Source organism: Dromiciops gliroides, chromosome 5 (assembly GCF_019393635.1).
Source record: "Dromiciops gliroides isolate mDroGli1 chromosome 5, mDroGli1.pri, whole genome shotgun sequence".
Taxonomy (NCBI): Eukaryota; Metazoa; Chordata; class Mammalia; order Microbiotheria; family Microbiotheriidae; genus Dromiciops; species Dromiciops gliroides.
In genome coordinates this window covers 279,488,181-279,501,544 of record NC_057865.1, presented here as the reverse complement: position 1 = coordinate 279,501,544, position 13,364 = coordinate 279,488,181, and the positions used below count along the sequence as shown (strand labels likewise).

The following is a 13,364-nucleotide window of genomic DNA, read 5'->3' as shown; positions in this document are numbered from 1 at the left end:
AAGTCACTTCATTTCTCTCCTCCTCACTTCCCTCATATGAAAAGGGGGCTTGTAAACTGTATTAATGACCTCACAGAGTCCTTGTTAGTCTAAAATGAAATTATATTTGCAAAGATAGGGATAGTGACTTGACTTGGGATACCATTAGTAATGGCAAACTAATAGATGAGGAAGATCCTATTTATGCAAGTTGACACATTCTCTGTAACTTTGTAACTGGCCTTAGCTAGAGCTGCAAGGGGACACTGACGTGTTGGGGCCCTCTAGGTCTCTTAATTGTTTGTGAACGGCAATGAAATGCTTACACCAACTATTCAATACTCCTCTTCCATGTTACATGACTGACTCATCTCCTTTTCCAGTCTTTTTCTTTTTAACTGGTGGTGAGGAAAAAAACTTGTGATTTCATTGGAGCAGGGAAGTCCCACTATGGAAATTCCATCCACTGATAACATTTCACAAGCTACCTGTACCTTAAAATCTCAGCAAGTTGCCTAGCATGCTAGCTTACCAGTGGCCCCATATTGAGTCTATGTCAGAAGTGTGACTTGAACCCAGGTATTCCTAACTCTGAGGCCAGCTCTCTAACCACCATGCCAGGCTGAATGACCATAAAGCATTTGGCAAACCTTAAAGCACTATAGAAATTATTATTATTATTATTGGCTGAGTGATATGGCCTTTCTTTCTATACTTTTTTTTAGTGAGGCAATTGGGGTTAAGTGACTTGCCCAGGGTCACACAGCTAGTAAGTGTTAAGTGTCTGAGGCTGGATTTGAACTCAGGTACTCCTGACTCCAGGGACGGTGCTCTATCCACTGCACCACCTAGCTGTCCCCTATACTTCTTTAATTATCTCAAGCATGTCAACTGCTTGCTCCCCAGGAAAGAGATTATGCTTTAAAACCAAGCATTCCTATTGAGGTCTTGGAAGATCCTGGGGACAAGTCTTGACCAGGGTCCAACAGGAGTCAGTTAACCTGGCCTTCTGAGGATTCAAATGCAAGGCCTGCCTCTGAGGCATGGGGTCATGTTGTTGGCATGGGCTCTGGGGCCATCCACACCTCACAGAAAAGAGGATGGAAAAGTCTAATATTCAGCAGGATGAGCAAACTTCTGACCGCAAAAGCAGCTTTTCTTGCTGGTAAAATGACTCTAAAGGTTCCAACAGGAAACCAGGAAATGTGACCCCCTGACCCCCAGCTGGCCAAAAGTCAAAAGCCATTGCTGGCTGGATTTTCAGATGCCAGAAGAGTTCTTTTCAAACTGCACTGATGTTAGTTAGCATGGAGCCTCAGACTCAGCCCACACCAAGAGGTTAAACAGCTAAAGACCAGGCAGCCCCGCAGTCTATCAAAATAGGATGTCCTATTTTCACAGCTGGAGATAACAATTGTGGCTAGACCTGAATTCCACAGGGTTATGGACAGAGGAAGCCAACAGGTTTAGGGATAGGCAAAAGTGCCTAATCAGTTTACTGTTGTTGGCTTAATGGCTCCTGTTTGCTCTATGGTGGGTGAGTGGTCACAGAATAGACCACAGAATCCAACATGGCACCTGGGGATAATTCACTCACTCATTCATTCATTCATTCATTCATTCATTCATTCATTCATTCAAGAAATATTTATGTAGTATCTTCCATATATAGATCTAATATGTGAAAGATCGATGTTAGTCAGTTTGGGGAACTCCGAATGGGGCAACTTCACCCACCAATAAGGATCACAACTCCTATGTGACTTTGTAAATAAAGTTGTAAGGAGTTTCTGGGTATGTAGAGGTTAAGTGACATGTCCAGGGTCACAAAACTAGTATCAGAGGCAGGATTTGAATGGAGACTAAAAGCAATGACTCTGGAGTTAGAGGGCCTGGGTTCAAATTCTACCTTGGGGAAAACACTTAACCCCTATTGGCCTCTGTTTCTCAATCTGAAAAATGAAGTACTCGGGGCAGCTAGGGGGTGCTATAGTGGATAAAGCACTGGTCCTGGATTCAGGAGGACCTGAGTTCAAATCCAGCCTCAGACACTTGACACTTACTAGCTGTGTGACCCTGGGCAGGTCACTTAACCCTCATTGCCCCACAAAAAAAAAAGAAAAGAAAAGAAAAAAGGGAGGCCTCTATATCCTCTAAGGTTCTCCATTTATAAATATCCTATAAAGGTGACCCCAGGCAAGTCACATCCATTCTGAGCCTAAGTTTTCTTCCTCTGGAAAGTGGTACTTATCTCACAGGGCTGTTGTGAGGATCCAAGGAGACAATATACACTTAACCAATCATCTAACCAACAAGCATTTATTAAGCACCTATTCCAGGCACTGAGCTAGGAGCTGAGGGTGCAAAGACATAAAGTAAACAATGCCTGTCCTGGAGGAGTTTCCATTCTAATGGAAGAGATAGTCTGTACATAAATGTATGTATGAAAATAAATACAAGATAAATGTAAGCTACCACAAGCCATAGGGAATATGGCCTCATGCAGAAGTAGAGATTAAAGGGAATTTTGAAAGAAATCATAAAGTGCTAGATTTTGTTGTTGTTCAGTGGTTTCAGTCGTGTCTGACTCTTCATGACCCCATTTGGGGTTTCCTGGGCAGAAATACTGGTGTGATTTGCCATTTCCTTCTCCAGCTCATTTTCTAGATGAGGAAACTGAGGCAAGAGAGATGAGTGACTTGCTTAGAGCCACACAGCTATTAAGTGTCTGAGGCTAGATTTAAACTCAGATCTTCCTGACTCCTGACCCAGCATGCTATCCATTATGCCACCTAGCTGCCCAAAAGGTAGATATGAAGAATTCTAAGAGACAGACATAGGGTAGAGAATACTAGGCATTTATATATAATGTATATCAATTTTTATACCAATGTCCGCTAAAAGTAGTCATGGGAAAAGGAAGAAGAAAAGCTTGTCAAAAGTTGTGGTGAAAAATGTATTCTTCTGCAGCCAAGCTGGTGCGGAAGCTGTCTGAGATGAGCTCAGCTAGTCACTGAACAGGACTTGAAGCCATTCCATCTTGGGAGTGTCTGACAGAGCTTGTACTCCCTTGGCATTGCTTTTGGGAACCCAGGGCCACTTCCAAACGGTGATGAGGTAGCACAGAAGGTTTATTGGTAAAGGGCAAAGTCAAACAGTTGCCAATTCTACCATCTTCATAAATACTATCTCGTGATCTCATGTGAGAACCAGTATGACATAATAGAAAAGGAGATGGACTAAGACCTGGGTTCAAGTCCTCCCCCTAACATTTAGAGAGAAAGGAATCTTTTAACCTCCCCATGCCTCAGTTTACTTAGCTGTCAAATGAGGGCAATAATGCCTCATTTGTAGTATTACTTCTTGAGGTAGTTGTGAGTCCCAAAAAATCTAATGTATATAAACTGCTTTGCCAACATTAAAGTTCAACAAAGGCAATGGATAGAGAGCCAACCTCAAAGCCAGAAAGACCTGGGTTCGGATGCTCTGCTATATTGGGTAATATGGAATGGTGGGCAGTTTCTCAATATGCCCAGCAGCTTTCTAAATTCCAGGGTAGTTGCTGATCTGCAGCAGTGGAGGGAATTTCCTCAAACTGAAGTTCCTTACACAAGTTAAATTACAAATAGGTTTCTTAAAAAGAGTAAGGAGAGAGGCAGCTAGGTGGCACAGTGGATAAAGCACCAGCCCCGGATTCAGGAGGACCTGAGTTCAAATCCAGCCTCAGATACTTGACACTTACTAGCAGTGTGACCCTGGGCAAGTCACTTAACCATCATTGCCCTGCCCCCCAAAAAAGAGTAAGGAGAATGGGTAAGCTCAGGGAAGCATTAACAATTATAAACTCATTTGACCCTTACTGCAATTTGGTGAGGCAAATCATACAAGCATAATTTAGAGCTAGAAACAACATCTCATCCATTCCCCCTCATTTTACAGGTAAGGAAATGAGGCCCAGAGATGTTTACAGAATCACAAACATAGAGTTGAAAGAGACCTTCGAGGTCATTCAGTCTACCCCAGGTATTATTATAGATGAGAATCCTGAGGCTCAGTGACATGGGATATTAAAAAGAAAGCAAGTGATAAAAGATGGAATTTACCTGCTCTTTTGGAATGCTACTGTAATCTTAGTAATCTGTATTCCTGGCATCGAAAGTAACTTCACGTGATAGGAGCTAAAAGAAAAAAAATCAAGTTTTTAGGTATGAATGCGCTGAACACCATCTGATGGGGTATATTTAACATTTCTCAGAGAAGCTGCCAAAACCTGGCATTTTCCTTCTAGAAATGCCATGACCAAGAACTCCAACCCTTTCTGTATTTCCAAAAATAACTCAGCCAAGGCAAGACAGCGTCTTTCGACTTTTTATGTCAAAAATCTAACACACGGACAAACAGCTAAATAAACAAGTAGTTCATAAAATCAACCGTCTACACAAGGCTTCATGGCATCCCACAAGAACATGAAACTGGGGAGCATGGTAAACTCAGCACTTGCTCCCTCCCGCTCCACCCCATCCTAAATCAGTGGTGGTGAGCTCTTACAATGGAGACCCTGAGATATAAGGACCCATTCCTGAAGTCAGGGATCTGACAGCATAGCATAGGACTGGAGATTTACAGCTGGGAGGGATGTTGAATGTCATGGCTGAGAGAGTTCTTAGGCGAAGGTAAGAGCTGGGGAGGGTCTTACAATAGAGAATGACAGATCAGGAAAGACTCTTGGAACACAGAACAGCAGAGCTGCAAAAATCTTAGCTAGTCCATACACTTTCATTTTTCCAGATAAGGAAACTGGAACCCAGAAAAAAAAGAAAGACAGTGAATACGGTTACACAGATCACAACCAGCAACAGAACTGAGCTATGGATCCCAGTTTTCTAATTCGACATGTATTGTTCTTTCCATAATACTCCACTGTCTCCCAGTTAGGGATGGAGCAAGGCCACTTATGCCTAACCTCTTCTGGGACTAAACCAACCAGTTTTGGGACTCAAAATTTCACAAAGCAGTAATTCAATTTATGGATGGCTCGGATATCTTGGGAAGTCTTTTGCAATGAGCCTAAATATGCCTCGGTGAGACAGAGAAAACCCTTCATGAGAGAAGTTGCTAAGGGCCTCTTTAGAAGAGTCCAACCATTTCAAAATTCTATTTTACAATTGAGGAAACTGAGGTCCAGAAAGTTGACTTGCCCAAGGTTTGGAAGCAGTGATTGGCAGGGGTACAAGTCAAACCCACATCCTCTGTTGTCCAATCCAACTCTCTTTGGACTAGTTTGAAATTAGTTTGTGGTGGGTTTTTTTTTTTTAATTTTTAAACAGCTAGCCCATTTATCAGCCAAGAGATTCTGGATACATTTTTCAGGTGGTTTACACATTGATCCACCCATAAATTGTTAAGAATTTTGTTCTCTACCTCTTTGTCCCCCACTTCCTTTTACCACTGACACTCTTGAAAGGGGACAACCTATGCTGACCAGAAAGAATTTGAGGCTGCTAGCCCCTATACCTTCTCAATGGGTGCAATGCCATTTTATCACTTAACAACAGATTCATTAGGCTTGGTTTGGGGGTTGTTACCATTGGCATAGAGTAATACCAGCTTCTGCTTACAGCTGAACCCCATATAAGCACCTTTTGACAACAACAATTCTTTATCTTTGCCAAACAACCCAGATATTTACTGGCATTTTGTAGAGCCTCTAGTAAAGTGGACAGGAACTTGATCTTAAAGGTCATTCCCCAAACAGATGCATAATTTGCCTGACATTCAATACGCCTGATTCCCAGAGATGAAAAGCTGACTTAACCCTCCTGGAATTTGGGCTTGTGATTCTCAGGGGACAGGGATATCAGAGCTGATACCAAGCACACACACACACACACACACACACACACACACACACATAACTGACACTGCTCCCACAAATTGCTCTCAACAGGTAACAAGCTAGGGCAACTCCTGACCCCTCAAGAATTCAGTGGCTCCCTTTTTCTTTTGGTCTTTCTGGGGAAGAGGTCAAAGCTGAGGTGGCACTTGCTGTTAGACAAGACCGTGCTATTGCTTAACATGGCTGAACAGTATTTCCCCAGTGCTCGTGGGTTCTATCTATTGCCAAGATAACTGTGTCCTACAATACTTGACTTGTTCTGAATGGGCAGCCCTGGAAACATTTGCCCAGTGGAAACATCACTGCTTCCCCCTCAGAATAGTAGCGGGCCTGTTGTCATGTTGCCTGCCCTATGTCCTTACACCAGACAAGTGGGGTGTGTCTCTGGGGCAAAAGCTAATGGTAGGGGCAGCTAGGTAGCACAGTGGATAGAGCACTGACCCTGGAGTCAGGAGTATGTGAGTTCAAATCCAGCCTCAGACTCTCGACACTTACTAGCTATGTGACCCTGGGCAAGTCACTTAACCCCAATTGCCTCACTAAAAAAAAAAAAAAAAAAAAAAAAAAAAGCTAATGGTAGTAGACAAGGGGAACAAATGAAGTCTGTTGGATTTCTAGGTTTGGCAACCATTGCTTATTGTATCAGGATGCCTGTTCTACTCCATGAAGCCTCCCATCGATAGCAATGATGGTAGCTGAATGAGGTGACAGATCAGTTTTTGAAAAATAAAGTTGGTAGGTAAGGGGAAGGATGCTGGGTCCTCCTGATCCTGCTTCTGGGGAGGAGAGGAGAGGGAGGAGGAGGCGGTGGGATGAGGAGAATGTATGTCATGTGGTTGCTTCTTGCTTTGATTCATCATTCTTGCTAAATAGGGTCAGTTCTGTTCAGTTGCTTCTACACTGCAGAAGGAACTTAAGTGCTGTGAACACCCTCTAAATTGGAGTGGCCTGGGACAAATCCCCAGTTGATACAGCCTAGTTATGAAACACCCTGTCCTATAATTGCATTTGTATTCCCATCACCTAGTATAAGGCTCAGTAGGAGCCCAACAAATACTTGTGGATTGATTGATTGATTGAATGATTGCCTGACAGACTTGAAGTCCAGGAAAGTTAAGTGATTTAGGATTATAAGGTCATTAGATCTTAGAACTAAAGCTGAGACCTCAACTGAGGCCTAGGGTTATAAAGTGATTCCTCTTTGGGATTTTCTTGGCAAAGATACTGGAAGTGGTTTGCTATTTCTTTCTCCAGCTCATTTTACAGATGAGAAAACTGAGGCAAACAGGGTTAAATGACTTGCCCAGGGTCACAAAGTAAGTGTCAGAGGCCAGATTTGAACTCAGGAAGATGAATCTTCCTGACACCAGGTCCAGCACTCTGTGCACTATGGTGCCACCTAGCTGCCCAAAAAGAGACCTCAGAGGCCATCTATTTCAACTCCTTCATTTTGCAAATGAGGAAACTGAGGCCCAGGTTGGTTAAGTGACTTGTCTAAGGTCACATAGGTGGCAGGCTTTTGAACCAGGCCTTCTGGCTCCAGAGCCAGTATCATAGACAGGATTCTTGGTCACATTTTTGAACTGGATGGCTTTTCTATGATACCTCCCAATTTGACCTATATGAATATCCATCCCCTTGAGTCATTAAGAGACAGAGTTCTTTTTTTTAACTCATTGATGTTTTCCTTTTTAAATACCTATCTAGTCACATACTACAAATCATATTGACAAGTTTGCAGAAATTTGGGACACATTGCCAAGTTGGAAACCATTTCAGTAACCAGCAAAATGGGATTAAAAAGTGGGTACCATCATAGTTGCCCACATGGCCAACGCTTGCCACTCCTTGTCAAGACTACCCTGGGTAATTAAGACAACCAACCAAGCAAAAGATGCATCTGAGGCCACAGTCCCTCAGTGCTTTTGTTTTATTGTTCCCATTGTCTGCAACAAAGAAAGCATGTGTGAGACTTTGGGAACTGATCCAAATGCAAAGCAGACATTCCAGCTGGTTTTGAACAGTCACAGCCATGTATGTTTGTGGGGTGGGGGTGGAGAGAATGTGCAACTTGGGAAGAAGTTCACTTTGCTCAGATGAGTTGTTGTCTATGCCTCTGCTTGGCTATGGAAACACACCTAGAAGTAGCAGCTAAATTAATCTCTATAAATTTGCACCCACTCAGACTTAAACCTAACACCCTCTTTGAGAGTAGAAAGGAAAATCAGTTTCTGATTCCTAGCTAAAGGCCTGCTAGGTGGCACAGTGGTGAGACCACTTGGAGACTGGAAGACTTGTGGTCTTTCTGCCTCAGATACTTATGAGCTGTGTGACCCTAGACAGTTAACATTCTTTTTCTCTGTCTCTCTCTCTGTCTGTTTGTTTGTCTCTGTCTCTGTCTGTCTGTATGTCTCTCTCTCTCTTTCTGTTTCTGTCTCTCCCTCCCTCTCTCTCTCTCCCTTTCCCTCTCTCCCTCTCCCCCATCTCCGTCCGTCCGTCTGTCTGTCTGTCTGTCTCTCTCCCCCCCTCCCGTCTCTGTCTCAATCTGTCTCAATGTGTGTGTGTGTGTGTGTGTGTGTGTGTGTGTGTGTGTGTTACCTAATCTCTGCAATGCAATCCTTCCTTACCGCCATGTTTTAGGACCTCTACTTACCTTTAAAGCTCAGCTCAAGGACCACCTTCTCCATGAAGCCTTCCTCAATATCTCCAGCTACTAGAGTCTCCTCCTTCTACCCAGCCAAAATGACCATTAATTTAGATATGTACATACTGCTACTCCTTAGAATGAAAGCCTCCTGAAGGCAGAAACTCTTTCATGTTTGTATTTATATCTTAAGCACTTAGCACAGTGCCTGGTGTGCAGTAAGTACTTAATTAATACCTAGTTACTGATTGATACTATGCCTAATATTAATTAAGCTGTTATAGGGATCAGTCATTGAGCTGGTCACAAGATTCAAATCTGGAAAGGAATTTAGGGGTTACCACATATAACCTCTTCCTTTTTCAGAAAAGGAAACTAAGGCATAGCAAGACTGGCCATACAGATAGTAAATAGCAGAGCTGTTATCTGAACCCAGCTTACCTTGCCTCTTCCACTACACCAAGGGGTCTTGGTTTGGGTTTTGGTTTTTTGGTTTTTTTGTTTGTTTTTGGTTTTGATTTTGATTTGTTTATTTGTTTGTTTTTACCACATTGAAAATTTTCTGGAAGGTATAGTAGAGGGAGGTATAGGGGGAAAAGGATATTAGTACCTTGTCAGTTACCATTATACAGTAATACCTCTCTCTCTCTCTCTCTCTCTCTCTCTCTCTCTCTCTCTCCCCACCATTTCCCTCCCTTCTCAATCTGTCTCTCCCTCCTTCCCCTCATCCTTTTCTCTCAATATGCTATTATATTGATGCTCTTACAGCATTTTGTGGGGGAAAAATCCTTACATCTTTACACTACCTTTCAACTGACAATATCAAAGGAAAAGCTCTTGCTTTTGCATGTTTTCAATCAATGTTTGGGAGCCTGAGGCTAATTATAAATATTATGACCAAATGATTTCTTCTCGTTTTTCTCCATTCTCTACAAATTCTTCACCACTGTACTAACAACTCCCTGATCATTTTTCAGGGGGTATTCAAAGGAACTAAGTAGTAGGGCAGGATAAGCTCATAAAGGTAGACTGCTCAGATTCTTTTGTTGCTGAACCACTAGTCAGAATTTCCCAGACATGTCAAGTCACTTTCCCAATTTCCTGTATCTAAAGGTCTTTGGGGATCAGTTTCTTCAACCATAAAATGAAAGGGTTGGAAAAGGTTGTTATCTCTAAGGGCTTTCTGATCTTTGACGTTCCATGAGGTTTTCAGTTTTCACTGAAAATAATAATTCAGGGGCATTAAGAAAAAGTCATCACTATGTTCAAATATATCAAGAGCTGTACTAGGGAAAAATAATTTATCATATTCTTCTTGGTCCCAGAGCAAGGAACAATAGGTAAAATTTAAAGGGACACAAATTTAGGATCAATATAAAGAACTTCTTAGTCATTAAAAATGAACATAAAAGGCTCAAGAAATTATGAGTACCCAGCCACTGAAGGCCTTTAGATAGAAGCTAGATGTCCATTTGTATAAAACACAATGGAGTGGAACAGAGTGAAATGAAATAGAAAACATTTATTAAGTGCTTACTGTGTACAAGATGATAAGCATATGGTAGAAAGTGCTCATGCTTCAAGTAGGGGTTTGAACTAACTGACCTTGAAGGATCTTTCCTATGCCCAAATTTTGTGATTATACTGTTCAAATTGGGGAAAGAATGTTGGACTGGGCCTATGATTTTGTTGGAACTTCCAGTAAAGACATTCCCTTTACCAGCCCTGCAATGTATATTCTTAGTGATTTGCCAGCAACACTGAGAGGTTAAAGGTTAAAGAACCTGCCCAGGTCATACAGTCAGGATGTGTCTTGAAGCAATGGACTCGACTCCAGGTTTTTCTTACTTCATGGCTAACTCTATATCCACTTGGCCGCACTACTTCTCTTTATTATGTACAAAGGAGATAGGGACCAAATCCATAATTTCATCAGTGTATTCTATGGTCGGAGATCAGGGGTTCTTAACCTTTTCTTGTCTCTAGGACTCCTTTCACAGTCTGGTGAATCTATGAACCCTTTCTCAGAATCATGTTTTTAAATGCATATGGTAAATACACTCAATTACAAAGAAAATAGATTATATTAAAATATAATTATCAATTTAAAAAAAAACACCTAAATTCATGGATTCCAGGTTAAGAACCCCTATAACTTCTCTGATTCCTAGCACCTTTGTCTCTTAAATAAAAATATCTCTTCTCTGTAAAAGCCTAAAGCCATTGGGATGTGGCATGGGATTATCCCAGGGGCTTATTTAGCAGTGGGAAGTGGTCCCCACTTTCTCCTCACCTTAGCCCTGCAGATTACAGACCTTCCTTGAAAACTTAACTAAAGTATCACCTAGCCTTTTCTTTCCTTATAATTACTTTATAAATTCTTTGTGTCTGTTTATGGCAGTAGTAAATCAGTTAACAAACATTTATTAAGTGCTTAGAATGTATCAGGCACTTGCTAAATACTGGCACAAATACAGTCCCTGCGCTCAAGAAACTCACTTTCTAATGACACTTTCAAATAACAATGTACGTGTATAATATAGATGGGTAGATGGGTGGATGGGTGGATGGGTGGATGGGTGTGTAATGATTGGAATGATGCCACCTACTGGAGACTTGCTGTGGGAAAGCTCCGCCATGAGGAAAATGCCTCAGAGGGCAAGGCCATGTGGCTTTTCCTTGGCATCAGGAAATGACGTTTGCTCATGGGTGCTGCCTATCAAGGCTACCAGCCAATCAACTTGAGGAGCCTCCTATTTTCTGGGAGGAGACAGGAAGGAGGAAAGAAAGCCTGCGCAGAGAGCTCTCGCTCTTTTTGGGTTCCTGACTTGATGGTGGTGGTGGCGGCAGAAGACTTCACAGGAAATTTGAGGAAAGATAGGAATGCCAGGCTGTTGGAATTCTGTTCTCAATCTTTTTCTTTCTATTTTTCAATAAACCCTTAAAAACCTAAACTCGTTTTATCAGTGATTTTAGTCAGTTTCCCCCAAAACTGGGGGAACAGATTAGAATCCACATTTAGAATCTTAAATTACACAGGTGGATGGGTAGATGGGTGGATGGGTGGATAGGTGGATAGATGATTGATAGATAGATAGAAAGAAGGAAAGAAAGAAAGAAAGAAAGAAAGAAAGAAAGAAAGAAAGAAAGAAAGAAAGAAAGAAAGAAAGAAAGAAAGAAAGAAAGAAAGAAAGAAAGAAAGAAAGAAAGAAAGAAAGAAAGAAGGAAAGAAAGAAGGAAGGAAAGAAAGAAAGAAAGAAAGAAAGAAAGAAAGAAAGAAAGAAAGAAAGAAAGAAAGAAAGAAAGAAAGAAAGAAAGAAAGAAAGAAAGAAAGAAAGAAAGAAAGAAAGAAAGAAAGAAAGAAAGAAAATGTCTTGTTTGGGATTTTATATCCCTGATTCCTCATACATAATGAGCAATAAATAAATATTTGTTGAGTTGAATTTGTGGAGGTTCAAACTATTTTATGATAAGTTTAACTTCTAATATAGGAATTAGCAATAGATATAATCCCCATAAACAAAAACTCTTTGGGGTCCTCAATAATCTTTAAGAGTGTCAAGGGATCCGAAGACCAAAAATGTTAGAATACAATTTCTGTAGGCAACTTTCTAAGACAGAGTTGCAGAGAAGGTGCTGAGCCTCATTGGTAGAGGGAATTTCCTCACCTGGAAGGTCCCTATATCAGTGAAATCACAGGGGTACACCCTCGCTATCCCCATACCAGTCCAGAAGGCCAAACACTTGGCTCTCAGCCTCTTCTATATAGATCCATCACAGCAGTGAAAGAAGCATCTGAATAGCAAGACAACATAATTGGTTTCCACAAACAGTGATATCAGATGCACTCATGAAGTCCCATCTGCTAGTTAAGACTGATTATTTTTCTTCATTTTCAGGAAATACATTTGAAGAACGCAAGCAGAGGGAGCTCAGGAAGCAGGAACTACAGAATGTAAGAACCACCATCCAGGGGCGAAGAACGAACATGTCACCTCTGCGGGATCCTTCTCTGTAAATAAGTTATTTGGTCAACATTGGAAGACTTTAAAAACAAAACCAAAACACACCAGTTGTTTTAATAAGCTTGATGAAATGGCAAAACAATGGGCATTCTCCCAGGGGGTGGGGGTGGGGGTGGGGGGGTGGGCTGGACTGAGCAAACATTCCAATGTTAAACCTCTTTGAAAGACTAGTGTCAACTCCTTGCTAGACATCTTCCCAGAGCTGCTATGTCGCTCTCTGATTCTGTAACTCCTCTATTACTACCCTGTACAAAAGCAAAACAAAATATATTCCCTTCCTTCTCAAAAGCCCACAGGTCCATGGGCCTCCATAGATACAATTGCTCTGAATCGATCTATGAACCCTTGGCTGGGAGAGCAACGCAGTCACCAGCCTTGTCTAAGAGTGCGAGTGTGTGTGTGTGTGTGTGTGTGTGTGTGTGTGTGTGTTTGTGTGTGTGTATGTGTTTTATTTTTATTTGCACTTCTTTAACAAACAACAGGGCTGTTTGTTTTAACAGTGTCAGATAACAGTTGTTTGTCTTCCCCTTCCCTTTCCATTTGCACAATGCAAACACTCTCAGTAGCCGACCCCCAGCAGGAAAGTACCACACGAAATTTTCAAACACACACAGTTTCCCATCTGTGGCACTTGGACCAAATATGGGTTGGATCAATTTAGTTTAAAGACAAAGCTTTCTTTCCTCATACCTCCCCCCCTTTCCTCCCCACCTCTTCCTCCACAAGCAAGTAGACACAATTTGCAAAACAAATTTTGTCGTAGACCCCACTCCCAAAGGATAGTAGTCTCTTAAGTGCTCAGTGTCTCCTTCTTCAATCT

General features: G+C 41.7%; 1 protein-coding gene across 3 annotated transcripts in view; it reads left to right on the top strand.

Annotated features, from left to right (window-relative positions):
- IGF1 (insulin like growth factor 1) overlaps positions 1-12,584 on the top strand; it is a 107,422-nt gene extending 94,838 nt beyond the window's left edge. For all 3 annotated transcript variants that reach the window (XM_043968451.1, XM_043968453.1, XM_043968454.1), the window contains one exon: positions 12,419-12,584. In XM_043968451.1, the coding sequence (XP_043824386.1) occupies positions 12,419-12,478 (60 nt within the window). In that variant the 3' untranslated portion in view covers positions 12,479-12,584. The remainder of the gene's footprint in view (positions 1-12,418) is intronic.
- The last annotated feature ends 780 nt before the right edge of the window (positions 12,585-13,364 follow it).